We start from the raw sequence: 27,082 nt of genomic DNA on the forward strand, positions 1-27,082 counted from the left end.
TCCAGCCAATGCCAAACTGTACACGTGTGTGGGCTGTGGGGAGGTCACGACTCCGGCCAAACTGTGCAGTACCGGCCGCTAGGCCACGCCAATGCCTCCACATATAAGTAACAAAATTACTTCCTAATGACATTTCATTTTATTGATTGTTTGAAGCAGGTTTGAAGTGATCTATTTACGAGACAAGTGTCATGCTAAATATATATTACTTGCGTCATTGTACTTTAGGTTTGTCGTCTACCGTTACACTATTTTATAGATTTAATTCCTAAATATAGGTGGCCGTGAAATGTCTCGTGCGAGAGTGGACTGGACTGGACTTGTAGAGTGGAGTATTTCATCTGCTTTCGCTTTGTGGAGTGTTTGTGGTTTGTGTTCTGTCTTTCTGTGTCACTAGTGTCAGTCGTGCGTCGTCCGTCAGTGTTTCTGTTTATCGTAAACGCGAAAATGGCGACGATGGAAGGTTCATTGAGTAAGTGGACAAATGTCATGAAAGGTTGGCAATATCGGTGGTTTGTTTTGGACGACAATGCAGGCATTCTTTCATACTACACGGTAAGCTTAGTTCAATAATTACCTCTAATTGTATAGGTGTCATTTCCTAACGTCAAGTGTTTTGGGCCTAGGCCTGTGCAGAAAAGTCTCTTATCAGCAATGTGCTATCTATGTTAGTGACTCGGTAACAACGTTAAACTTAATTACAATTTATTATTTATTATTCTTATTCAAACAACTGAAACAAATATTATCACCTTGAAACAATTTGGACGATAATTAATCTTTAATTTTTAAAACATTGTTTAGCCTAAGTCTAATTTGGTAAATGTTACCAGGACATTTCCAAAGCTAGTAGGCCCTAACTATGATTAAACTCAATTTGCAATATGTCATGAATCCTTTAGAACACTAGCTTGGTGTTAAATGCAACTGCAACCACTATTAGTAACTTAAGTCAAATGTTAACAATTCATTCAACCAATTTTATGGGAAATATGCTGGGGACATGTGCCCACTATCATTTACAGTGAAAATAGTCTGGCACAGGTATTGGGCCATGGTGTTTACTATTTACCATCGATGTCTTCTCCACCATTCATCTCCGCCGTTGGGGAATCATCAATTTCTTGTGTGAATGTTTAAAATGTGCATGAGAGTGTACTTGAACATTGCTTTCCTATTCATTGTTTAGGCTATATTTCTATTTGTTAATAAATTCAGTTAATTTATAATATAAGGAGTAGGATATGTTATAGTAATATAAAAAATAAGCCCATGATGGTAGTAGATGGTAAACCGTTTTCTAATCATTAAGGTTTATGACAGTTCACCTATTCAACTCAACTAACCAACTCAACCCATCAACTCAACTAATCCAAATTGCAGGTAGGCTAGGCTACTAAATAATGTTTAGTTTTTACTAGAATCATTGATTAACTTAAGTTAGGCTAATGATAAAGGTTGATTTAAATTTAGTTGTATAATTTTTACACCTTGTAAGTTAACATTTTTTATCTCTTGAAAGGGAGGGAACACACCTTGTTCCTGTTACAATCAAACTTCAACCTCTTGTTGTTGGCATAGGCCTAGCATGTGTCATTAATTTGATAACCCTATGGCAATTGGAAACTGGAGCAAAAATTGATCGGTACCTACGTTGTCAAGATGTAACCAGCAACCTTTGGATTTGGATGCTAGTGTGCTCCGTCCACTCGGCTATCTAATCAGATTGGTAGGCTAACTTAGCTAGTCTCAAAATAGACTTTAAGCAACCTGATTAAGAAGTCGAGAAGAGGCGGACCTAAAACCAATCGCTAATGCCCATTTCACCACGTATTAAGTTTAGGAACAAACCTCTTCAGATAATTTGTACCAACACAAAATTAATATTGTTGGGTTTTCAAATTTAGCAATAAGTTACTTGTAGACCCACTAATCCCTCCATTAAGGAAGTAGGCTACACAGTAAAATATATTGACATTTAAGCCTGATGTTACAAACAAGGAAACAAGAAACAAGGTTGAATTAACTTAATATGCTAGATGGTCAGGAGGGCCTTTGTCTCTCTAGTCATAGTCAGTTGAATTTACAGTTGATATAGGGCTGAAATAGGCCTATTATTTTGTTTGTCTTGTCTGCTACCTTTTAAGTTAAGTTATGTGAGCATAAGTCAACTAAAACCATAACAGATTAAATCATACTTTATGTATATTTTGTGACATTGTCAATTTTAGAACTACCTACAACACTTGATCAGTATTTTTTTGGGCTGGATCAGCTTTGCTCGATATCTAAGTTGGCTAATCGTGTTTCCAGCCGGTGGAGATGATCATAACTTTATATACGATCATATGTTACCAAACTTATTTAAAATAACAACATTTTTAGTCAATTGCAAACTTGCGTTATCAGCCACACACTCTGCTCCATTAATGCTAGGCTATGGCAATGTTGCACTCGTTCACGCACTAACTTTTCAAATGCAAGGTTTACACTTATAACACCACACCTCCACAATCTCTATGTTTGTAAATCTCGTTTTGTTTTTAATTTTAATTTTGAACACACTCTCGATAATGAATGTGTAGCCTAACCATATGAGATTTGCGCCGAAGCTCCATATGAATTAGTGAGCGCTACAGCTGGCTTGGTAGGCCGGGACTGCTGCGTTGCTACATTTCCCTTGCGAATATGTCAATTGTTGTAAAAATAGCTAAACAAAACTCATATTTTATGTTTTACCACAAATTTCACTTAAGTTCTTATAACCTTTTTAAAAATATACTCTAAAAAAAGAAAAGAAAAAATCCAAGGTATTACTGTATTTACATAATACGATTTTGAGTAGGAAAATTACCGTATTATATATATGTATTTAGTGTAAACTATTTTCACTCTTTTGGCTTTGATTTGAACCATTTTTATTTCCCTGGCTTCATTCTCCATTTTCAAACCTCTGGCTGTTTGCCAGTTCTTTAATAAATGTCCCCATTTCAGATCAGACAGCATTGTTGTCTTGGGGTTGGGATTGGGCCCTAATTTGCTATATTGTTTTGTAATATAGGGAACCTACAGTATATATTATTTCATACGGTAAAAGTAAGTCAGACAAGAACTGGGGACTAAAAAAATTGTGCAAACTTAATTAGGATAAGCTATAGTGTGTAGGCCTACCTATTCTAAAGCTGTAAAAATAATTACCCCCTTAGCAGCAAACCTGCGGACTAGTCAAATTTCCATTTACCTTTCTGGATTCCCACTAAAATATTTTGTTGCAATCGTTAGATTTATTACCTACTAGCTGTTGTACCCGTGCTTTGCAACGGGAAGAGAACACGAAATAGAATCATTTTGATCTTTACATCTGTTGATAAAATAGTTACACATACGCCTTTTAAAAACAAAATTTAACCTTTATGACCTTTATAGGATAGGTGTTGTCATAAATGTAAAAAATAATAGGACTGCACCCTGTTGGTAAACGTAACTTTTTAATACTATTCAATATCATAGAACCAAATTGTATAGTTGAAACAGCTGACAAACTTCTTTTATTCAAATCAAATCAAATCAAATCAAATCATCTTTATTCCATAGACACAAATTGTGAAAAGTACAATAGTGTATAGGCTGCGTCAACAATATAATACAACTAAAACTAATCTAAGGTTGAGGCAAAATAATCTTCTATTTTATAAAAACAGTTTTTTAGAAGAATTCTCTTGACGGCTACTTTAAAAACATTTAATGGTAACTTTTTAACTTTAACTGGTAACTTGTACAATTTGGTAGCGGTATATTTGAAGCTAGCTTGAGTGGTGGCATAAAGGCACTGATCTATTCTTAAATTATTACAATTCCTTGTGGCATACTTGTGCACATCCTTATTACAAAGTAAAATATCACAGTTGTTTTTAACATATAACAGACATTGAAAAATATAAATACAGGTTAAGGGCATCACAGACAATTTCTTAAATATAGGCTTACAATGACTACGTGGGGGAGCATTACTTAACAGTCTAATGGCTCTTTTTTGTAAAACAAACAAGATGTTGGCATGGCTACAATTAGCCCAGAGAATGGCACTATATACTAAATGGCAATGAACATAACTAAAATACACAGTTAACAATACATCTGGAGAAACAATTGATTTTAAATTTCTTAAAATAAAAATTCCTTTGGAGAGTTTTGGAGCGGTAAAATCAATATGGGAAAACCATTTTAGGTTGCTCTGTATCATCACACCTAAGAATTTGACTGGAGTTTGAGAATTCTTAGAGTTACCATAGGTCATTTCCAGATTTTGAGTTTTGTTTACGTTAAGAGACAGCTTATTGGCCTTACACCAGTCGGACATTGTTTTAACAGACTCAGAAATTACACTGTCCTGCATACACTATTTCATTTTAAATATGATTACTCATAAGGTTAACATGGGAAACTCCAGAGCCACTGGGGCGGAGCCCGAAAGGACTTTTGAGATAAGAATGCGTCTGTATGTTAATCGGGAATGTGAGCTATCATCATACCAAATTTCAGCCCAATCCGACCAGTATTTTTCGCGTTTACTTGTCACAAACATACATACATACATACATCCATACATCCAAACTTTCTCATTTATAATATTAGTAGGATTTAAATAACATCAGTTGTAATGAGAAAAGTCAGTAGACGGCTCGAAACTGGACCCAGCTGTCATGATCATGGGACTTTAAATCAAATAAATTATCCTGACTAATGACACAGCTCCACAGCTGATCTTAGTCAGTATAACAAAGCTACACACAGATCATAATACTGTTAATACTGTTCAATGAAATGGCGACCATACATAGTAGGTATTTTAAGCCAAGTATGAATGGAGATGAGTGTAGGATGAGTGGCGTGACTTGTAGTCTTGTTAGTGACTAAGGCCGACATTCCTTAGACACAGCTGTTAATTAATAGCCCATACAGCTAATGGCAACTAAGGGACCTACAGTTTATAGTGGAATCCGAACCACATTTTTCCTTGGTATATACCAATATTGGTCTAATTATCAGGATAGTACTGCAGATAGTCGTAGTACTCAATTTACATATCATCTCACTCCATTCCATACTCATCTTTTACCCATATTTGGGTTAAAATACGGGCCTAGGTGGCAAACCCCTCTCAATTGATGGTAATGATGTTGATATAACAATTTGTTTTTCTGAATTTGCAATTCAAAATATTATATAGATTTGTGGATGTGTAGAAAAATATGACATACAATATCCACCCGTAAGAATGATCAAACATACTTTTGCTTCCAGTATTCATAAAAAAAACCAACATTTCTACACCCAACAATAGTATTAATAACATATATGTAGGTCTAGGCTATAATATTCATGGCTGGATTCATAAATAATATTGTTCTGTTATGTAAATTAATACCGGTAGGTCAAAGTTAAATGTGTGTGGAATAAAAACTAAGTGTAGTTTTAAGGCCACATTAAACAATTTAAATTAATAAACTTGAAAGTAGGTCTATTTTTTGTCACATTGATATGAAAGATAATAAAGTGGGCTGTTGTTTATTTCTGGCATGATTCCAAAAAGCCATTGACTTGGCACATGTTGCCAAAAACTCTGTTGATCAAAACTTCATTCCTTGTGCCGCGCTTGCTTGAGTGGCTGTATATTTGTGTTTCATGTGAAGTTTTAGATCGTAAGTGTTTCTAAAATTCCTTGCATTACATTAAAAAATGTTTGAAGCCTCGAACTAACATATTTCATATACATACTTATTGCATAGACTTTGAGGTAAGCTTAAAAGAGGCTGAAAGTGCTATTATGTTTATTACCAATCCCAGCTTGTGAGTATGGTGGTGTGATTGAATAAAAACGTGAGCAATGAGTTATTAGGCCTACCCAGAAATAATTAGCTTATTTTCAAAAGATCGTCTTATATTAAATTAGATTAAAATAGTTCAATTTTATAATGACTGACTTCAGCTTCTATTATATTTAAAATAGATTTCTACCGACCTTGTAGTTGTAGAAAGGTGTTCACGGCTGGGGTACCCCACCTGCTGGCGTCATGTCGTCCTGTCCGGGATTGCACTGCACACTTTTTAAAGTCTTTAGAAATAGTTTATGTACACGAAAAAATAAACTTAAAATTCACTTCTTGTTATAAGGCAAAACAAAAACGATCTTTTATGGCCTAATGAGGGTTGAATTTGATTTGTAATGAAATATGAAAGGTTATAGCGGTGAGCGTATTGCTGCATGAAAAAAGTGACTTATTGTCGAGAGGAGTAGTAGCGGACTGTGCCGCGGCCGAACATCGTACGATGGAAAAGTACAAAGGTCGGGAAATTCCTTTCTTATCGGCCGGACGTGGGTTGAAAGATAAACGGTGAAACCAAAGCTCAGGGCAATGGAAAGTATGCGTTGAAATAAAAATAATATGCTATACTAAACGAAATTGATATCTAACAGGTGGCTTAAAAATATTTTAGTCCAAAGGTTGTTTGTTTAGACTATTATGTGTCCAGTTAAAAAAAATCTATGCTTTAAATAAATCAGTAAATACATTTATAAAAACATGCTGTTCTAGTACCTATGGTACGCAATATGGTGTTGGAAGATTTGCTTTTCATTTTATAATCCTACATAGCTCATCTAGTAAAACTACTCACTATTCAGTTTTAGTAGAAAATCTACAGTATATAATTTGTTCCTGAATTTAAAATAACTTTTAGACACATTTACAAATTTTTAAAATCCAGCCTAATTAAATCCTATACATTTTATCATGTGCAATAAACTTTAGCAATCAAAATTCACCATAAGTAGTAGACCTAATTATTTCATAAAAAAGTGTTATTTTATAGATTTTCCGATAGCAGTACAGAATTAATTCTTTGGTGTCATCTTATTTGAGTCACATTTTGTCTCAGGCAGTATTTGAGTTTTCTCTAAACAAGCTTGTTATAGAATAGAGATTCCATTAGTGGAAGGATGAAATTAATGAATTCTCCAGGGTGTGGTGGATCTAGATCTAATTGATGGGTCTACAATTAATTCTGCTGAATATGTTCAGGTTACAATTTAAATCTGCGGCAGAATGGTCTGTAGATATCGGAATAGTTCATCTTCGTAGTTATCTGGTTCATGGTACAGAAAGCACATTGTAGTATATGGGAAAGGATAATGTACTTTATGTGGGTTTTTAGAAGATTTCACGTTTTATAATTTATAAATAATCTTTATAGGTAATTGTTTTCTCCAATAGTCTCATAAAAGAAATAAAATTGCAATGTTGATGTTTTTGTTTTAGTTGTTTTTTGTTGGTCCACAAACAGATATTTCATACCATATCATTAAAACATAATACGTTTTATTCTAGTGTAATATTTAAATATTGGTAATTTTCCATTAAAAGCCCTTTACTGTATTTTCTCTTAACAGTTGTTTTCTGAAGTTTTTAATCCAAACAAAACTCATTCATTTAAAATATTTAGTAACTAGTGTACATGTTGCTCGAATTCGAGCAATTGCAAAGTGTTACAGGATTTATTTTAAAACGAATAACAGTCATATTTACAATTAATTTAAAAGAGTCAACTCAAGATTACCGGTGTGTAACTCAGACCGTGTTTATCTTCGTTATTGATAAACCTAAATCATTCCGGCCAGTTTTCTCCTTCTCAAAATACCTCGCTGTACAGGCAACACAGGTCATTGATAGAGGGCCAATTGAGAACGAAAAGTCGTTTTGGGGTAGTGTTAGGGTACATTTGTAACCAATAGTTGAGATTGTCTAGGGTCAGGTGCTGACTGTGATGAGTTAAACCTATTGCGCGCCACTGTTCTGTAGCTGCGGTCGTTATCACGACTACGCATCCTGTCTATGTTTCGTTGTCGTCGCGTCGGAGGCATTTAAAAGAAGAAAAAAAATAAACAAATTATAGCTACACAAAACAACGATAAATGCACAAATTTAAGTTACAATCATGCTAACACGATCCGTCATAGCGACACAAAACAACGATAAATACACAAATTTAAGATACAACCATACTAACACGATCCGTCTTGGGGGTTATGTTTAAACAAACTCAAATAGTAAATAAACGTACTCAATGTGTTTCAATGAATAGAAAAATGAATAACAGCAGTTAAATTATACAGCTGATCAAAATGTAAACAATTATGTTCTTCATAAGGATAACATGGGAACTTTCAAAGCCACTGGGGCAGAGCCCAAGGGACTTTTTCAAAAATGTAAGGCCAGTTTGCAAATCTACGCGACACGCTCTTTCCAATGAGATGTCAATGGATAAAATCGGTTAAGAAATGGCGGAGGAGTTCAACCGACAAAGTTTCATGTAGCGTATTAATTATATAGATACTGTTGTGGAATTACATATTTGTATACAAAACGCACAACTCTGAAAGTAGGTCACTGCAAAGTATAGCTTATATGCAGGAATTGAGACGCAAAAAACATAAAACACAATGACGTAATCTCTATACATAATAAATGAAAATGTTGTCTGTCTAAAGAGGTTTGTCAACCTCTAAGTTATTTACACTACTTCTCTTGTACGCAATACACAAGGCATTTAAACTCAATATTGTTGGTTAAGCTTGTTAAAACTATTTAAACAGCAAAGTAAGTAAAAATAGTTTACTACTAAGCACTTAGCAACAATACTAAACATAGTATCTAGAACGAAGCAAATGGTTTTCTAAATTAATTATTATTGTGTTTATGCAATAATGTTAACAAGTTTGTTTAATATTACATTGTTTCAAGTCTGGAATAGATTGGGTCCGTAGTTAACAACTCACAACTCGCTAATTTAATCACTGGGCGAAGTGAGGCTGCCAAGTAACCTTTAGAAATGCCAGGTGGGAATGCGAGCACCCCCTAATCATTACGGCTGCCACGGAAAAATAGCCTTTTAAAATCTGTTTTGTTAAAAAGTTTTCATAAAGTTAATCTAACCTATTAATTTAGTGTTACTTAGAAATGAGTATGTCAAAACAAATCACAAATGTTAGAATAAGCCATAAAACATCGTTACTCGTAACAATAAATGTCAAATAACAGTAGTTCCTTATTACAGTATTTATTTAGATTTCGTATTTGATCAGATAACGTTATGTTTGGACGCAACTACAGTCGACGCACAGGCTCGCTGCCCATGTCGGCTTATTCCTTATAAACATGTACGCTTTGTTAAACATAGATGTAATGGAATGGTTAATTTTATTTTATTCTTTTAAATTCACTTATGTTTTTTCTCCTTTAATTATTTGTGTGAAAATTCTGTAAATACTTTGTTAGAATAAAGATATACTAATTCATTCATTCCTAATAATAACAATGACATTTTTGTTAAAAACAATACAATGCAGTAAATTTAATGATGTAATTTGTATTACACTAGGGTTAGAAGGCAGGTATATCCTTTTCAAATGGTTCATTGGTTCCTCACCTGCAGACAACAACCGTTCGTCAATATTTTATTTATAAAATTATTGTAAAAATTTGTATATCAACCACTTTTTGTTTTTAATAAAAAAAAAAACAAAATAAAAAAAAAACATTTAGTTAACAAATAACATATTTGTTTGTCAATGTGAAATTCTTATATAACTTATGTTAATATTAAAATATAATTAACCCTAAAATTTAAAATCTAATTAACTATAATATGTGATAAGTCATAAAAAAGCTAGCCTTTCCAGCCAAAGCGTCAACATCTAGGTTTCATTGGCATATCTAAAGTGTATTCCATGAAAAAAAAAAAAAAAAATTAAAGTAGGTAACAATCTTTGGTAAGAAACCTCTAGCTTTTGTAAAACTTGTTAGCCCAATAATTATACAGCTGTGAGATTATGCCATATCATGTCAGGGTTATTTGATAAAATAATTAATTATTTATCAGCCTCAAGACTGTGTTGTGTGATAATTCTAATTATTGACATGATATTGTGGTATGAGTATGAAATACATCATTCAAATAAAATTCCAAAATATTTGTGGAAAATAGATTGATTCTTAAGGTATGTGAATAGGGTACGGTAGTAGATTATGTTTTCAGTTGTCATACATGTAGTAAAATAAAATATTAAAATCATATATTAATATAGGCCTACGTCTGGCAGAGAGGATTGAATACACAATGAACTTGTGTTCCTCTATGCATAGTGAAATTGTCATTCAAATGATCTTCTGATGCTTATATACATCCATGATATAGTATTCATTACGAAATATGACATTTTCTCCAAAATTATGTTAAAGTTTCAAATTTGGTCTACTAAATGCATTAAGTATGAGCATCAAAACCTATTTCCATAAAAAAATGATGAATCATGAAAAAATATTAGATGTGCAGATTTTATGTCAGAAAACAGGCGATTGAAATGTGAGTCTCGTAAGAAAATACTTAGTAGACTAAATCGTAAGGGTGGGGTCTAGTTGAGGTATTGAAATGACGCTCTGATATGTAAGCATCGTATATCCGAGAGAAAAGCTACCATGCATAATGTATCTTGTCTTTAACTTTACAGACTTCATCACACTGCACCTAGCCTTAGGCTGGGCTTAAGCCTACTCTTTGTGAAGACTATTCTTAGCAAACGGCAACACATTGTGATGAACTGGAGCATTCAAATCTGTGCGTAAAAGATTTCCCAGTAGACTGTGAAATTGTTGAAAACACACAGTTGAATTTTCACATCCATATCCATATTCATGTTAGTTGGCAAATTTTCAATTTGCATATCTACCTGCATTTCTTTTTTTTTACCAACTTGAAACGTGACAGTTTTGTAAAAATTGTAATTTACCTATCAGAAAGACGGTAATATCATAAAAAATACAAATACGGTATTTAAAATTCAAATAGTTTTCATATTAATTGATTTTTAACCATGCAAATTTGTGTACCGGTAACCTGAACTACAACAATATTTTTCAAATATACGTTAAAAAGTATTTTATTCCAACTATTTTATAGGACCATTGGAAATCTATGCAACAAGTATCATGAATTGAGATCTGTACACTTGTAAAGTAACATTAAAAGCTTGGCCACAGTTGGAGTACAAATGTGTTGAAGTCGACAAATTGACGTGTCAATTACAATTACTGTATTTGTTGTTGACACATTTGCAGTGTTATAACTTTCTCGGTAATGCTTCCATTCAATGGCTGCAGGTTTGAGTTGCCATGTATGTTCCTCGTTTTTATCACAGAAAATCACTTTAAGTATTTGTTAAATAAATATTTAAACTACTGTGAGAAACTGTTAATTTGTTTGTAAGGCAAAGCAAAAAATAAAACTGGTCAGGATGACTGCAAAATATTTAAATAGGCCTACCTTAAATTTGTTTGGCGTTGTAAAGCGTTTTCAAACAGGCTAGTTATTTGTTTAATTTATTATATTTTTTACCTTTATTTAATAAAAACAATGTAATAAATTGTCGAGTTGTGATACTGGTGAATGTACTTAGTCCAGAATTTACTGAGTATTGAACATAAATTATGCTCTACTGCGTTGATAGTCAATTTATATAATAAATATAAAATTGCGTTATTTATTAGAAATATTTGTTTTGCCTACAGCAGTGGATGCAAACAACTTGTACAGATTCTGTAAATCATCTTTTGCTAGAAGGATTTGAACCTACCCAAACATTAAGAAATCTCCTAAATCATATAATAACAAATTAATATTGTAATAATAAATAAAGAGAAAATAGCTAAACTTTAACAATACCCCTGCTGAAGCTAACCCGTAAAAACCAATCTTTTGGCCAATTGGATGTTCACTAAAATAAAAAAAAATTAAAATGCCTGATCTATTCCTCATTTATATTTATCATTTGGTTGAAGGGAATACATAAATTTCAACGGATAGTATTTTTGGAATCTGTGGACATAAAAACAAAACAGGAAGCCGGTCCCGGATCTTGGTCTTAACGTTGTATCTCCGGTAATAGCTTATTCCCTAAAAGATAATAAAGTTTACAATTTTTTTCAATTAACACTTGAATCCATTAAAGACACAATATTATTACTGAACATTATTTTGGTTTTTCACAAGAGTAATTTGAGCTATTAAAAAAAATTATATAATACAATTTGTTTATGAAAAGAAAACTTAATGCAACTGTCCAACATTTAAAATAATTACTATTAGAAAAGTGACTACACAATGAAACTGATTATTGAATAATACATTGAATGGAAATGATTTTATCAATGAACATTAAAAGAAAATATTATGCAACCATTTTCAATACTCATTTATCATTTCAATCTGATGAGTCCCACAGACCCAGTTGATGAGCTATTTAATCTAATTATTGCACAAAATGCAAATTTCTGGATATGAGGACCGGTAGTTAATTTTTTTTTCTTTTAGCCCTTCAAATTAATTTTGTAATTAATATCACCCTCTACTTGTTATACCAATAATAATTGATCAATCTGTTCATCTTAAATTGTTTTTACAAATGTTTAATTTATTTATATTGAATATGTTACAGTAAAAAAGGCCTAATCACTTGCTCTGGTTTTGTAGAAACTAATTTAATGAAGTGTTTTAATATCTCAACCGTATTAGTGTATTCTTAACATATTCAACAGGCAACCTTTGAAAAGTAGTCAAATCTGTCTTTTGTCAAACCTCGACTCCCCAACATGTGATTAAAAGTTTATTGTTTGAAAAATTAATAAATAAGATAGGCCTACAAACAGTTTAAACCACTTTTAGAATGGCTAGCTTAATATTTGTAAAGTTTTGTTTGATTCGGTTTTTCTTTGGGAAATGTTGAAAACTTGAAAATTAAAATTCTTCCTTAAGTTGCAAACAAATTCACTACTCTACATGTAATAGGTACATATAAATTTACTGTATTTTTTCCTAAAACTCCTAACTTGCAGGTAGTATAGTTTCAATTTCTTACGTCATTCTGAATTCTATGCTCACTATTCAGGGCTGTTGATTATCACTGAAGCTGAGTAGTGAAACTTAAATCTACTGTCACAAGTATAGAAGGGGTTTGGTGGTCGAGACATTGACTTATCTTCGCCAAGCCGGGTGTTAACCAATGCTCATTTATCTTGCGAGGAAAGCTGTCAGTGGCCTTGAAACTTGGCTTATCACTCTAGGGCGAGTCTATCAGTCATGTTTTTACAAAATTAAAGTTTTGTGCCATTGAGTATACAAATTTACAGTCTAACTGAACCAGGTAATTTGTCGAATCACAAAAAAATGTGCTAATCTAAAATTACTTTTTACTGATTTTAACTACTTGTAAAAATTAAACTGCTCTCATAAGGCTTTATTTTTTTGACAGGAAAATCTTATGATAATCTAAAAATTTTTATCAATAAAAAAATTAAAGTTATATCTCATAAAAATTTTCTTCACAGTGATAGTAAATACTTGTATATTTCCCAGAGCTCTTTAAAACACACAAACTAGCATATAGTTACTGTAATAAGTAAATTTTAAAGTATAAACTATTAATTAAGTGAAAACTCAATTCATCTTTTTAATGATAAACAGGATGTCCTATGATAAAAGTGCTCCAGGAAGAAATTCTATGAGTAAAAATAAATAGAAAATTGGGAAAACCCTTTTTCCCACAAGCACTTTTTATACAAAACATGAGACGTTTTTAATTTTCATCTTCAAATTAGGTCTCCTGCTCTTTAAGAAATAACATGTGTTAAAATAGTATCAATTTATTAGAAAAATTAATGACAGCCATCTTAATTTTTAAATTAAAGCCCAAAAAAGTGTCAAAAAACAAAAATATTAACTTAATGGTTTTAAAAAATACCCATGCCCTCCAAACCTGGAGACTAAGTGAAATTCCATTTGTCTGATTGGTTTTTTACTAAAATATTCCTTTAAATGTGTCAGGTGTTGGCCTGTTAAATAATTAAGTTAAAAAATACCTACTTTTGCTGCTACAGGGAAAAAACACGATTTTCCACTCAAAATACCTCATCTTGCTTAGCTGCATCCTTGTCTCAATAATAGTGATATGTTCTGTTCCAGTCGCGGGAGAAAATGATGCGAGGGGTGCGTCGGGGTTGCGTCAGACTGAAGGGGGCTGTCATCGGAATAGACGACGAAGACGACAGCACCTTCACCATCACCGTGGACTCCAAGACATTCCACTTCCAGGCCAGAGACGGCGAGGAGAGGGAAAAGTGGGTGAGGTGTCTGGAGGACACGATACTGCGGCACGCCTACGGCTACAAGAGCTCTGGCTCGGTGAGTACCTAACAATGTTACGCTATAAGACCGCGAAGTAAGTGTTTTATGTTCAAGCATGATACAGTTAGGATTTAATGCAAGTAATGTTAACACATTCCCTCGTGAGTCGAGTACGATACTTTCAGCCAAACTACGTACAACAAATTTCATACATACAAATTTGCTTCTACACAATATTTTAATAGAATTTTGCATTTAAAACAAATGCTCTTAAACCTTTCCAACATTGGGTATAAAAGTGGCTTTCTAAACCTGTCAAATATTTTTTCACCACACTATGAGGTTTTTTTACTGTTTTACATACCTTTGGTGGCTGAAAGTTACGTTTTGCTGGCCATGCCAGCTGTCATCGTTATTTGGGGACCGAGCAGGTTTTTACATCCCTAGGGCCACGAAATCAGCTGCCCGCTGACTTACTTAAAACATGAATGCATATTAAATACACAATCAGTATCCATAGCACTGCAATAGAATTGCTTTATTGTCACCGTTGCCTAGCAACTATTTATTATTATGTTTGATGATTCCTCAAATTATTTATTCACATAACCTTAAAGTTGTAGTTGTGTTGATTATCATTTTGCATTATTATTGTGGTGAATAGTGGTAATAGGGTATAGTGTGGTGAAAAGTAGCGTTCGTACCACAGAACGAAATGGTTTTGCAGCTCTCGATAGTTAAAACTATCTCCGGCAAAACGTCAGTTTCGGTCCTAGGTACAAGATATACTATTGTGTAGCTTCAAAGAGAGCCTATTGAAATAACTCATATTATGCATTTTTGAAGTGCCTTGTGTTAGTGGTTGGTAAATTTATCACACTATCTGATTTTACCAACCCCTTTATGTAAACAACAACTTCTGTTTCTTTTATTTTCTAAAAAGAGTAAACAAACCAGCTGCTTACTGTGGATTATGGCAATATATCTGTTAAACACACATCTCTTCATAACAGTAACATGACATTGCATAACAGAAGTCAATAGGTAAACAAAACCTGCAAAGTAAACAATGGTAGTAAATCATAATATTGAAATATATTATGTACATCCTCCTTACCTCTGAAAGCTTGAGAATCGGATATAAACTGATATGTATGTTTCCTTCATCCTTTTCAATAAGATATGTGTTTCTGATGATCTTTTTGAAGATATTTGCTGCCATTTAAATTAACTTGTTATCGTGAGAATGTCGTTTAACCTTTGATAACAAAAGATTGTTTAAAAGTTTCTATTAATGATTTTCTTGAGTTTCTCAAGGCTATATTGCTATCAAGGCGTTTGTTTGTATGACATATCAAACGATAACATAACAATTGTTCCTAAATTAGTGTTATCATGTTAGAGAACTAAAGGAAAACTTTCAGAAGTTTATATTAACCTATATACAGTTTTACTCCTATAAATTAAAAAATAAGTTATGTCACTCATGTTCTATAAGTACCTATTGTAATATTGTTTAGTTATCATGACCTAGATGGTTCATAATCACCTTATTCATTTCTGCTCCCTCATGATGAATCTGAATTTGTTGTTTATCATTATGAATTTGTTTTTTGGTGTTGTTGTCTTCAGGAGAAACATACTTTTTTATGCATAACAATAACATTTGAATTATTTTGTGAGATGTAGTGTCTAGTTATGAAAGTAAATAAACAAATTTGTGCTTTTGCGCAAGGCATCCGCACAAAACAGATTAGAGGAACTCTATTAAGCTATTTAGGTTTGTGCAACAATAGGTTTGCAACTTTGAGGATTAATGGGGTGGAGCTTGTGTGTGTGGGGGAGAAGCAAGTATAATTGTGTACCTTTGTCTTATTCATAATCTGTTAGTGGACCAATGGGCTTTCAACATATTCATCACACTTACAAACCCACTTGAGATCTATAGAAACATAGTTTTCCTCAAAAACTAATTTAGGATGGTTATTTTATTCTTAATGAAATAAGATTAAGTCCTGTTGAAGCAATATAAAAATATATAAAAATATAATACACTAATTTAAATAAGGTCCACAGATTTAACCTCAACAAGTCCGGGCCTGCCGTCCATGTTGTTTATATCAATTACAACTTTTTTGTTTGTCTCAATTGCACCTAATCAGGTAGGCGAGGGTCTTTATAAAAAAAATTGTATTCAACAGGGTACATTGATAAACTAATTATATGAATCCTCGGTTATTATGAACAAAGCATGCAGATTTCTGTAAAATTAGTGAGCACTGTTTCTCAAAATATGAAACAAATTAATTTGATAATGAACACAGAAAATTTAATTTCATTTGGGCTGTATAGTGTGCTTTAAACTCATACAGCACTATGACAAATGAAAGAGTTAAAATACATTATGAAACGATTCTTTATGAAGTCCTCTCGAAAAGACTTCGTTGCTACGACTCATTAAACTCTACGCCTATTCAACTCATCTACAATCAACTCTTTGTATGTCAAAGTTGTGATTAATGTCAGGCTTTTATGTATAACATAGGAACACTGTTTTATCTTAGATTCTTATCGTCATATATTTGTCTGTTTGTGTTACTGAACATCAATTTGTATTCATATTTTCATGATGTTTTAAAAGGTTTTTAACTTAATTCTATGATGAATATATAGGCAAGTTTAATTTTTTATTATCTTCCGTATGAAACATGGGGATAGTTCTACAATACAAATTTTGTATTGTAAATCCTGTAATTTGGAGTATGTAATATGTTAATTTTTTATTTTTTGTCAGTAATTTGTTTTAGGCCTATATGATACAAAATATTTTAAAATCCAGCAATTCTGTATGTATTACTTATATTTTTCCATCTCAATAATTAAATGCATTTTTGAGCGCACATCATGAATGCTAATACAGTATTTTATGGACATTTAAAAACTAAAACACTATAGATTCAAGTACTGTAGTATAGAGTTGCTGTATTGATCATGAAGAGTTTCTATTCAAAATGTTTTCTACAAATTTTACACAAAAAAGTTATCCTCCACTTCTAGTTCCTATAATTGAATTGTTATTTCCTCTATTGAAAATTACTGTGTAACTTTCTTTATGCAAACTAGACTAGAAAACAAGGACATCCAAAACTGAATAAGGAAAATGTTTCTTGGAGGCTTTTCCTTATTCCGTAGTTGATGAACACTCCTTCTAGAGTAGATAAATTCCTTAGACTTAGAACAACATAACATTATGTTTGGGTGTAGAAAGATTTAATTCTGTATGAATAATGAAATAATATTGATATTACAGTTTTTTTTAAATTGTACATTTTAAGCTTGGAGTGGAGAATTATGTTTAAGGATATGAGTTCGGTTCCTTGTGTTTTCTTTTGTGTGTATTTTATAAATTCTAGAATTACTGATCAAAATATAACCTTTATACTGTTTATAAGAAAGACGGTAATGAAAGTTTCATGTGGTACTATTTATCTTAGAAAGACGGCAAGCAAAAGTGCACCATGACAATTTTTAAGACTAGTTTTAAATTATTAGGGCAGGGAATCTACACTCATTTAAAATGACTAAAAAGTGAAAATCCCAAAATAATATAATCTTGGGTCCGTCTCCGACAAATCCCGAAATCTAGAGATTGGATTAAATCATTGGATTGAGACCCATAACTGCAATACTGAACTGGAACAAATTAAAATTAGATTGACAGAAACCTATTGTTTGTTCTTAAATAGCTTGTAATTAATAATGAATGAATGAATATATAGTTTATTCAAAAAAACATTGGCTACAAACTGTGATTATAAAATAAAATATATTAGACAGAGACTTTGTCACTAAAAATACAAACGAGTTTTAATAAGCCAAAATATTTAACAATAAAATAAAGGAACTAACTGACATATGCAGTGCTACCTGTGCGTCTTCTAAGTTGCTGTCAAATAGAAAAAAGAAAAATTATTGAATTTGTGGAATGGCAATTAAAAAAGACAATAGGTCGTTATTATTAGTGAACTCATAATAACCAGAAACACATTAATATTTTTTCTATGCACTTTAAAAACATCCCTAGTACTTTATAACAAATATATTAAAAAGGTTGTTCCCTTCGTAAATTTGTTCCTATGACTACATCTAACTAAGCAGAGTTCATTTGTGGGTGAAACAAATGAAATGATCTGTTCAAACTTTACATCGATGGATAGACTAGCAGTATTGTAGATAGATGGTTGGGTTTAGTCAATAACTTACACCAAATATTAATATTGGTTTCTAACACTAATGGTCAAATGCTGTTTTACATTTCAGTTATAAACAATACCACCTCCATCGGCATAATTTTGTATCCTCCCAATATTTTCATAACACTAATACATTTTGTACATGTTACTTGTAGGCTACTTTTAAGGGGTAGTTTGATACAAAATCGTTCATTGTTGTAGCCTCCGGAAGAAACGCTGCGGACAAGCCTCTTTTAAGGCTTATGCAGTTTTGTATTATATAAATTCATTGTATATGTGCTGTACCAAGTAATAATAAATAAATAAAAATGCTCAATTGTAAGTAATCAAAATTTGATTTAATGGAACCCTCATCGAATGGAATGTTGCATCAGTATTATAATCATTATTAAAACTATTCAGATTGTAAAATATTCCTCCCAACTTAACGGTAATGAAACATACCAACTCAGCTGGTTGTAATTCCTTTATTAGCTTTGTCAAGTTCTCATCTAATTGCCACTCTTTAAGTCTTGATTCATTGTCTTTCTTTAAAGTTTTCTAATCTCCTTTTGCGGATGGTATTTGAGCTTAAAATGTTTGTATTTAGTATACTCTGCAGCCTTAGGGGAAACATATTTTTGTGGAAAAAGTGAAGAAGATTTAAAATGATGTTTGGGAATAATCATATGTTCATATTAGTATAATTTAGATGGTTGTGCAGTGTTTTCTCTTACAAGAATGTATAAAAGGTATGTTAAAGAATGATATTTACAAAAATATATTATATTTAGGCGATTGAAAAAGGTTAAATGCTTCAACAATGTATTTACAAAACCAACGTAAATATAATAAACAATTTATTTGACTTATTCATAGTTTGGATCCTTGTGATACGACAGGTGCAAAGTTAATACAATATTCATACAAACCAATGGTCAAAGTTTGATGACTTCAATTATATCACATCTGATAATATTGACTTCAGTTCGCTAAACCTGATAATGACAATAGGAATTGGAAGGGAAATAAGCTAAGTTTTTTCTTATGTGTAATTGTATTTCATTATTTTTTAACAGATGTAGAACATTAAATATTATTTCCAACTTTTAGGTCAAACTTATTTTATTGCCAATCATATTATTAGTACATCTTAAAGTATTGAAGATGTTATTTGTAAATATTAAATAGTTGTGTGTCATGTTGCTTGTGTCGCTAGTGCCTGGAAGCCAAGGGTTCAATCCTGCCCATTACCAGTGGTTTTTAGATATAAGATATAATACCGTAACCAATTAGTTCTGAGCACACCTTGAGCAATAGGTGCGCTCCCTCAAACTTATCCATCAAAACAAAAGAGGATCAATAAGTTTGTCAAATGAGAACTTTTTTTTATTGTAGAACTTCCCCCAGTAAAAGAAATAACTTTTAATTATACCTGTGTCTTTCTGGCCCCTTAAATGTTACTCAAGTAAAGCTCAAATTCATGCTTTCCAGTGTACTAATCCCATTTATATTAACTCGATAAAATTAAACCAATTCAAGTAATAGTAATTTGAAATTGACTAGGTTTCGTTTAAAATGCACAAAAAGGTAATTATCGTTAAACAATTTGTTGCTCAAAATTAATCTATAGGTTTGTCATTAAGACTTGAATATTTAATTTGTTTCATAACGCTGCTACCAGTTATGCATCAATATGTTCAATTTTCTGTATTGGTGTTTGCTCTAGGTGTAATTCCCAGTATTGAACATGTTCATGGTGCATTGTAGTGGAAAATGAAGGTCATGTCATAATGTTCATGGTCTGTTGACCACAATATAACGAGAACTTATTTCCGGTTTGTCAATTAAATTTCCGAACAACAGTTGGAAAAAACCATAATTGTAATTTTTTCAAATTAAGTATCTACTTAAAACATATTTAGAGCTTCTATTTTCCGTCTAAATTTTCCTATGTGACATAATAGATGTCAAAAATGTTTTAAAAAATCTATAAGTTTGACATGGTGAATTTGACAAAAAGAAAAAACAATAATTTACTCACACTCCGTGACTTAATTAGACTATGTCCATTTTAATTTAAAAAATTGTGACATCTTCAACATGGAGATGGAATGTCTGGTTAGTCAAATCTACCACACAACACAAGTGTTTTTGAAAGTCATCTGTCTCGGAAGATAGGTCAGTTCGGTGAATGGATACTAGAGGAAGTAAATAAGTAATTTTCTGTTTACGAGTGTAAAGTCTGTATTAGTCTGGGCAGAGCCGTCATGCGATGAAGCCCCACCCAGGACTGTCACGTGTAGTCTTCGAAGGAATTGATTTTGTCATTAGTCCAACACTTCTTCAATGGGAATATGCACTGGACGGCAGAAGTTTGTGAGTTTCCTCTAATTACTTTTGTTTTCGTTAACCCCTCACCGCTTGGCTTTGTTGGATTCATGACCATTTATAAAAAAGTTTTTTTTATTTTTTTTCCTGCAGCGTAGTAAGTTTTAGGTTCCTTAACTAGTTAGTTAAAAGAGGGTTAAATTTTTAGCGAAGTACTTTTATAGGAGGTTAACATTTTGAAAATAATAAATGGAATGAGTTCAAATTTTCATGATATACACTGGTAATTGGTTTTTAGAAAGTTTGAAAAAAATTTGTATTTCATTCTCCAACAACTCTTACAGTTGTCCTAAATACCTAAATTCATTTTGAACAAAGAAAGAGAAGTCTAGGACATTAAAATTAATTACAGAGGCAAAACCGTTTGTACCCTATGGATTGAATTATGCCTTTTCGATTCTATTTTTCTTTTCTTCAAATGGACATTAAAATGATTACAAATCAAGGATTTAGTGAACACACACGGTAAGAATTAGTACAAATTGCTTGATAATAGGTTCAACTTAGAAACCATTCCATCAGAGCCATTTTGTGTTCATTTAAAACGATCCTTGCTAAGTTATGCCATAGAGTAGTAAACTTATCCTGAGTTTTACTTGTCAAATACATGTATATAAGTTGTTTTATTATTTATGTTGTGTAACAAATTGTCAGTGTAGGTCTTACTAAGACGTAAGATAAATCTGAACGTGAGGTTAAAGGCGTAAACTAGTTAAAGGTCAAACAATTGGTCAAAGCATTACTTGATTTTTAAGAATATAAGTTTTCCTCATTAATGTTTTTTTTTGACAATTTTTGTACAAAATTTGAAAATAATGTTGGACATGAATAGGAAAAAAGTTAAACTATCAATAATAGAGGCAGTGGCTGACAGACATTGTTGTGTAGCAAAAATTAAATTAAATGAATTCAAAACATTATACTAAACTACAACACAGTAAAGCGGTAAACAATGCATGATATGTTGGAAAATTTTTAATTTTAAACGTTTAAAAGTATGGCAAATACCAGCAAAAAGTTGTCCTAAATAGAAAGCTTTCAGAATGCCGTTCAAGTGTATTTTGCTTCAATAGTCAATAGTAAAATTGAGAAGTAACACCCAACACTTAAACCAAATGAAAATATAAAACCTTGGCAACTTAAAACGCCCTCTTTAGATTAATACAATCTTCCCACCTTTTTAAACTTTGTTAATAATTTCTATCTTTATGAAAACGTAAGTGTTCCAAGTGAAGCAGTATTTAAAATTATATTTCCCCCTTGATACTTAACTACAAATGCCAATGTTTAAAACTGCCCAATACTACCCAGATCTGAAGTTCCTACCTCTGGAAAGGTATTTATAATACAGAAATTGAATTAATCGAGATTGTACGTTGGACAATGTTTGCACCCTGCGGGCTCGTGTGATTGAACATAGCAGTGTTTGGTCATCAGTCTGTAAGTGGATGTGGTTCACAATCTGTGCTTGATTGTGAAAAGAGCGTGGTTTTTAGTAATTTGACAAAATTCACTGCCTTTTGTTGTGCGTAATTTTGCAATAGTTTATGTTTACAAAGAATAGTCATTAAATATTTTTAATATTATGTTTGATTTTTTGTAATGAATTGTAATGAATACAGCACCTGTACTGAATTTGAACGTTTTAATTTAAAATTCGAATGCCAGAGCATAACTGTTGGTCAGCTGACCAGCCGTCCAATCACAACACGGACAGAGTTAACGTCGAAGCAAGAAGCCAGCCTATCAATGAAATTTGACCATAGTTAAAACAGTGACTATTTGTTTCAAATGTTAGATGATGTAAAATAATCTGAACAATATATTGTAGTAAAATGTAGTGTTTTTTATTACGTGAAAAAAATTTAAAACATTTTTTTAAAAATTTTAATTGCAGAACGTTACATTTGACGCTTTTCCATTTAAAATGTTCTGCTTTGTAGCATTTACACTTTTGTAAAATAATCTCAGCAATCTGACACATACTTTCTCCCATAAGCTTGTCAACAACGCGTTAAAATGGGTCAGGGATGGGAGTATTATGGTATTTTATGGGTAAAATCAAAAAAATTGCAATAACTTTTGAACCATAATATTTACAGCATTTATGTTTGGACAATTGTGTTAAGATTTAAAAGTTCAATGACCATTACATGCAAAATGTAATCAATACAGTTAGGACTGTTTGTGTGAAAATCTGGTTTTTCTGTTATTTTACGAGACTTGGCAAAATGGCAAAATCAAAATTAAAAAATAACCTGTAGATGTACCATAGATTATACCAAATTTCACTAAAGACGGACCACAGGTGTCGACTGTAGCTCTGTTCACATCCACACATAATTGTACAGACACTCATATATTCAATGACACTCACACTGTTATTAAATAGCAATACGCTCATACAGATATCTTTTCAAAAACCACTTTTTAAGGCCTGGATCCAAAAAAAGATATTTCCACCCAAAACTCAAACACAAAAAGTTTTGACGAATTCAATACTTTCTTCATATAATATGTAAACTCTATGGGAGAAATTAAAAAGCATACAGTAAGCTGATTGTTTTTTACCAAAAGACCTTCCGCTGAAAACGGCATACTAATTGTGTGTTATGTGTTGGTTGGTTGATTGATGAAAATATCTAATCAAAAGAGAATCAACACTAGTATATTTCTTGACAATTGTCAATGATATATTGTAATTTGGTCCCAACAAATGTCATAAACCATATAGTTTCAAACCAATACCACACATCTTTTGGGGCTGCATTGGAGCTGGTGTTGTAATGTGTTTGGCTGATAATTAGGAGTGTAAGTCATCGTATTGAGTCCTACTGCATTTGAATTGGTGATTCAGAAACAATCAAATTAGCAGCAACTGTTCTCTATGGTTTTCATATCTAAACTACCCGGCCTAGGCTCTCGGTTAGGCTAACAATGGTATTGATAGTATTGCCAGTGTTAAATTATAAAAGCATGATTTAATTTTTTAAGGATCATTTCAAGAGTAATTTAAAATTCAATAACGATGAAGTTGCTAAAAATTGTTTTTCATAATCCTCTAAGAACATTTTATCATACAATAAATTACTACTTTCCCAACTTGCTATTAACATTTTTTGAATGACATTTATCAAAAGTGTTATGAGAGTTTACTTTTTTCAATGAAAGCAATTACTTTAGAATATTTAAGTTGACATCCAATCTTAAACTCTATTTTACTTTTAATCTTTGTTACTGTGATGTAATGTAATGTTAAAGATGTTATAGTTTACAACAAGTTTTAATTTCAGTTCGTCATGGTTAAAAATTGGTGTATTTAACAGAAATTAGTGAATAACATTAGTTAGTACTCGGTATACTCAATCAGAACTATACTGTTGTTGGTCAAATTCAGCTACGTTTATTATTATTCTTTAACTGGCTATAACTTATTATAGGAATGGAATAATATCTAGTTCTAATCATAGTCAAAGATGAAAGTAAAAAAAAATTATGTACTATTACAAAACAGATTTTGCACCTTAGTGCTTGATAAATCATTTAGACATGGATATTTTTTTTCCTTGTCTTAAACAACCTAACTCATGAGATATGTGTGGCAAAAATATGTACCATTTTGCTATTTTATTCTCTATCTAAAATAACCGTAGGATTCTAAATGGAAATTTACCTGTAGAGAATCTTTTGAAATCCAATCAATTTTAATTATAGGCTACAAAGTTCTACACTCAAATAAAATGATAGTGACAAACTTACATTTTTGTTCGTACCAGGCAAAAATGTTGGAACTATTCAAGTAGAGGTTCCAGTCAAAGTATTGTTTCTCCTTTGAACTTGAACATTTCATCTTCTCCGAGATTGATGCTTGGAGCTAGTGACGATGTTCATATTTTATAAGCACTTACCACCCAGAAAAAGCCTATTCATTTTTAGTCTTAGCCTAGTCTTTTACGTTTTTTCCTGCAAAAATGTAAAATGGCTTTTTATTTATACATAGTATTTATTTTTCACTAAAACTATTAGGCGCTATTAAGGATGACAAACTTAAGAGAAAACTGCAGGCCACACACCTATCAACCACATACTTAAATGAAAGGTCTCGATGAGAAACTTCCTATACAAATTATCAGGATTTGATCTTGAGGGCACCAGCCTCAATATTCTAACAGGTTGTTGTTGATAAAAAATATTGCATATACGTTAGCTGTTAAACTTGTTTTCATTTATAATTGTTTGTTTAATTTTTTCCCCGAGTTAAAACTTAAGATTCTCACAGTTAAAGATTGTCTTTGCTAACATTAATATATCCATCATGATAGCATTAAAAAATTATACTTAAGAGATTAAAGTAAGCAATTAGTACAAATAAGCTTAGCCTCTACCATCCATGGGAACTGTGAAACTGTTTTTAAAGTAGATTACAAAACCAGGCTATTCTCTGTAGTCGTTTGCAAAGCACGGGCAGAGCAACTAGTTCAAATTAAATTTTATAGCTTATCCTTAAGCTGCAACTGTTATGTAGTATGTACCCGCCTAGAATCAGTATAATGGGATAAAGAAAAAAAAGGAACACATTTTTAATAGCAATCTGTGATGTGTACTTAATGCATGTGTTTTTATTATGATGTACACATGGAGAATGCAAGTATATACACTCGGACACACATAATACTTGCACTACATATAAAAAAGTTCAGAGTACATAAAACTATACAAAGAGCTCATGTGATCATACACAGAGTATGTATATGTATTAACAATAAAATAAATGTACATGCAGTAAAGATATACATATATACTTAGTACATACAAATGGCAATAAAGTACATACAGTACAGATAAATGTAACAGTCACAATATACAAACATTCACAGAGTACATACTAAAATATACACAATTTAAAAACGCTCCTGAGTACTTTCACATAGAACATTAAAATATTCAATGAGTACATACAAATATGCGTTGAGTACATAGAAATGATCAAAATTACAAACAAACATACTCACTTTAGGGATATAATTTTATCCTTAAAACACTTTTAAAGTACTCACTGACATACAAACAGCTGATGTGCAGTAGAAATGTACAGAGAGTACTCACTGCCTGCAGTCTGATCAATAACCAGCTGATCTTGCTTGTTTCTTGGCTGGTAAACATTTCACTGTCCCACCTAGCTCGCTGTTCTGCAGTGTTTTGCAGTGTTTTCCAAGGTATCGTCCCAGTTACTTGTGTTTCCGGTGTTACTTTTCACCCTAATCCTTCCCCTTCCCTGTCAACTTTATGGTAATTAATTGTGCTGCATGATTAGTTAGATTTTTGATTGTGATGTGAAGGTCCTGCATGTTTCTGTTAGTTTTGTGTGGTTCAGGGTAGTAATAATGTTGCACTTGTCACAATTGATATATGTATTATGTTAAGAAAAACAATATCATACTAATAAATACATTTGCTGTCAAATAATCATGGTGTTTTACAGAAGCATAAATAGCATTACTAAATAAAATAATACAAAATTACATCTCTAAGAGAAAACAAAACGTATTGCTTAACCTTTACTATGTACTGAGTAAAAGAAAAAAATTAGATTATTAGTAAAATTACAAGAAATATATTTAGGATTGCTTAAAAATGTAAAACGTATTGCTTAACCTTTACTAAGTACCTACTGAGTAAAAGAAAAAAATTAGATTATTAGTAAAATTACAAGAAATATATTTAGGATTGCTTAAAAATGCTTTAAGTATGATCTTTGTATAGTAATTCAAGAATATAAAATGTCTTTGGGGACAATATTTTTATATTACTTTGACAATAATGATTTTATATTTTTACATAAATTGTGTTTGCTAATAATTATTTGCATTGATGTTTTCAATAAAGTTTCAATGATTATCCAAACTTTAAAAATAACAGTATTAACATAAAAAAATGAATGTAAGCCATCCTATGATGTAAAACATTGATTTTAAAAACTGTCTTTAGAAAGATATATGTTTAATTATTAAGTCTTGATAGGATTGAGGAAGAGTAAAACTGTAGTTGAGTTTTGAGTTGAATTCCTGACCAAGGTTTGATTGTTGAAAGCAATTACCGTAATTAGTTTGTATTGTGATTAAGACATGACCCAAATTACCTCAGTGGCACATCTCGTAATAGTGATTGTAGGCCTAATTACAACAATTGGAACATCAATTAAAACATGGTCTGGGTGTTAATAT

At 31.8% G+C, this 27,082-nt stretch overlaps 1 protein-coding gene across 2 annotated transcripts in view; it reads left to right on the forward strand.

Annotated features, from left to right (window-relative positions):
* Positions 1 to 397: 397 nt before the first annotated feature.
* The window catches only part of LOC128996448 (oxysterol-binding protein-related protein 9), a 115,705-nt gene continuing 89,020 nt past the window's right edge, over positions 398 to 27,082 (forward strand). For both annotated transcript variants that reach the window (XM_054421781.1, XM_054421782.1), the window contains exons 1-2: positions 398 to 555; positions 14,074 to 14,292. In XM_054421781.1, the coding sequence (XP_054277756.1) occupies positions 448 to 555; positions 14,074 to 14,292 (327 nt within the window). In that variant the 5' untranslated portion in view covers positions 398 to 447. The remainder of the gene's footprint in view (positions 556 to 14,073; positions 14,293 to 27,082) is intronic.

Source organism: Macrosteles quadrilineatus, unplaced genomic scaffold (assembly GCF_028750875.1).
Source record: "Macrosteles quadrilineatus isolate MER2022 unplaced genomic scaffold, UCM_ALF_1.0 Scaffold_6__1_contigs__length_79288215, whole genome shotgun sequence".
NCBI lineage: Eukaryota > Metazoa > Arthropoda > Insecta > Hemiptera > Cicadellidae > Macrosteles > Macrosteles quadrilineatus.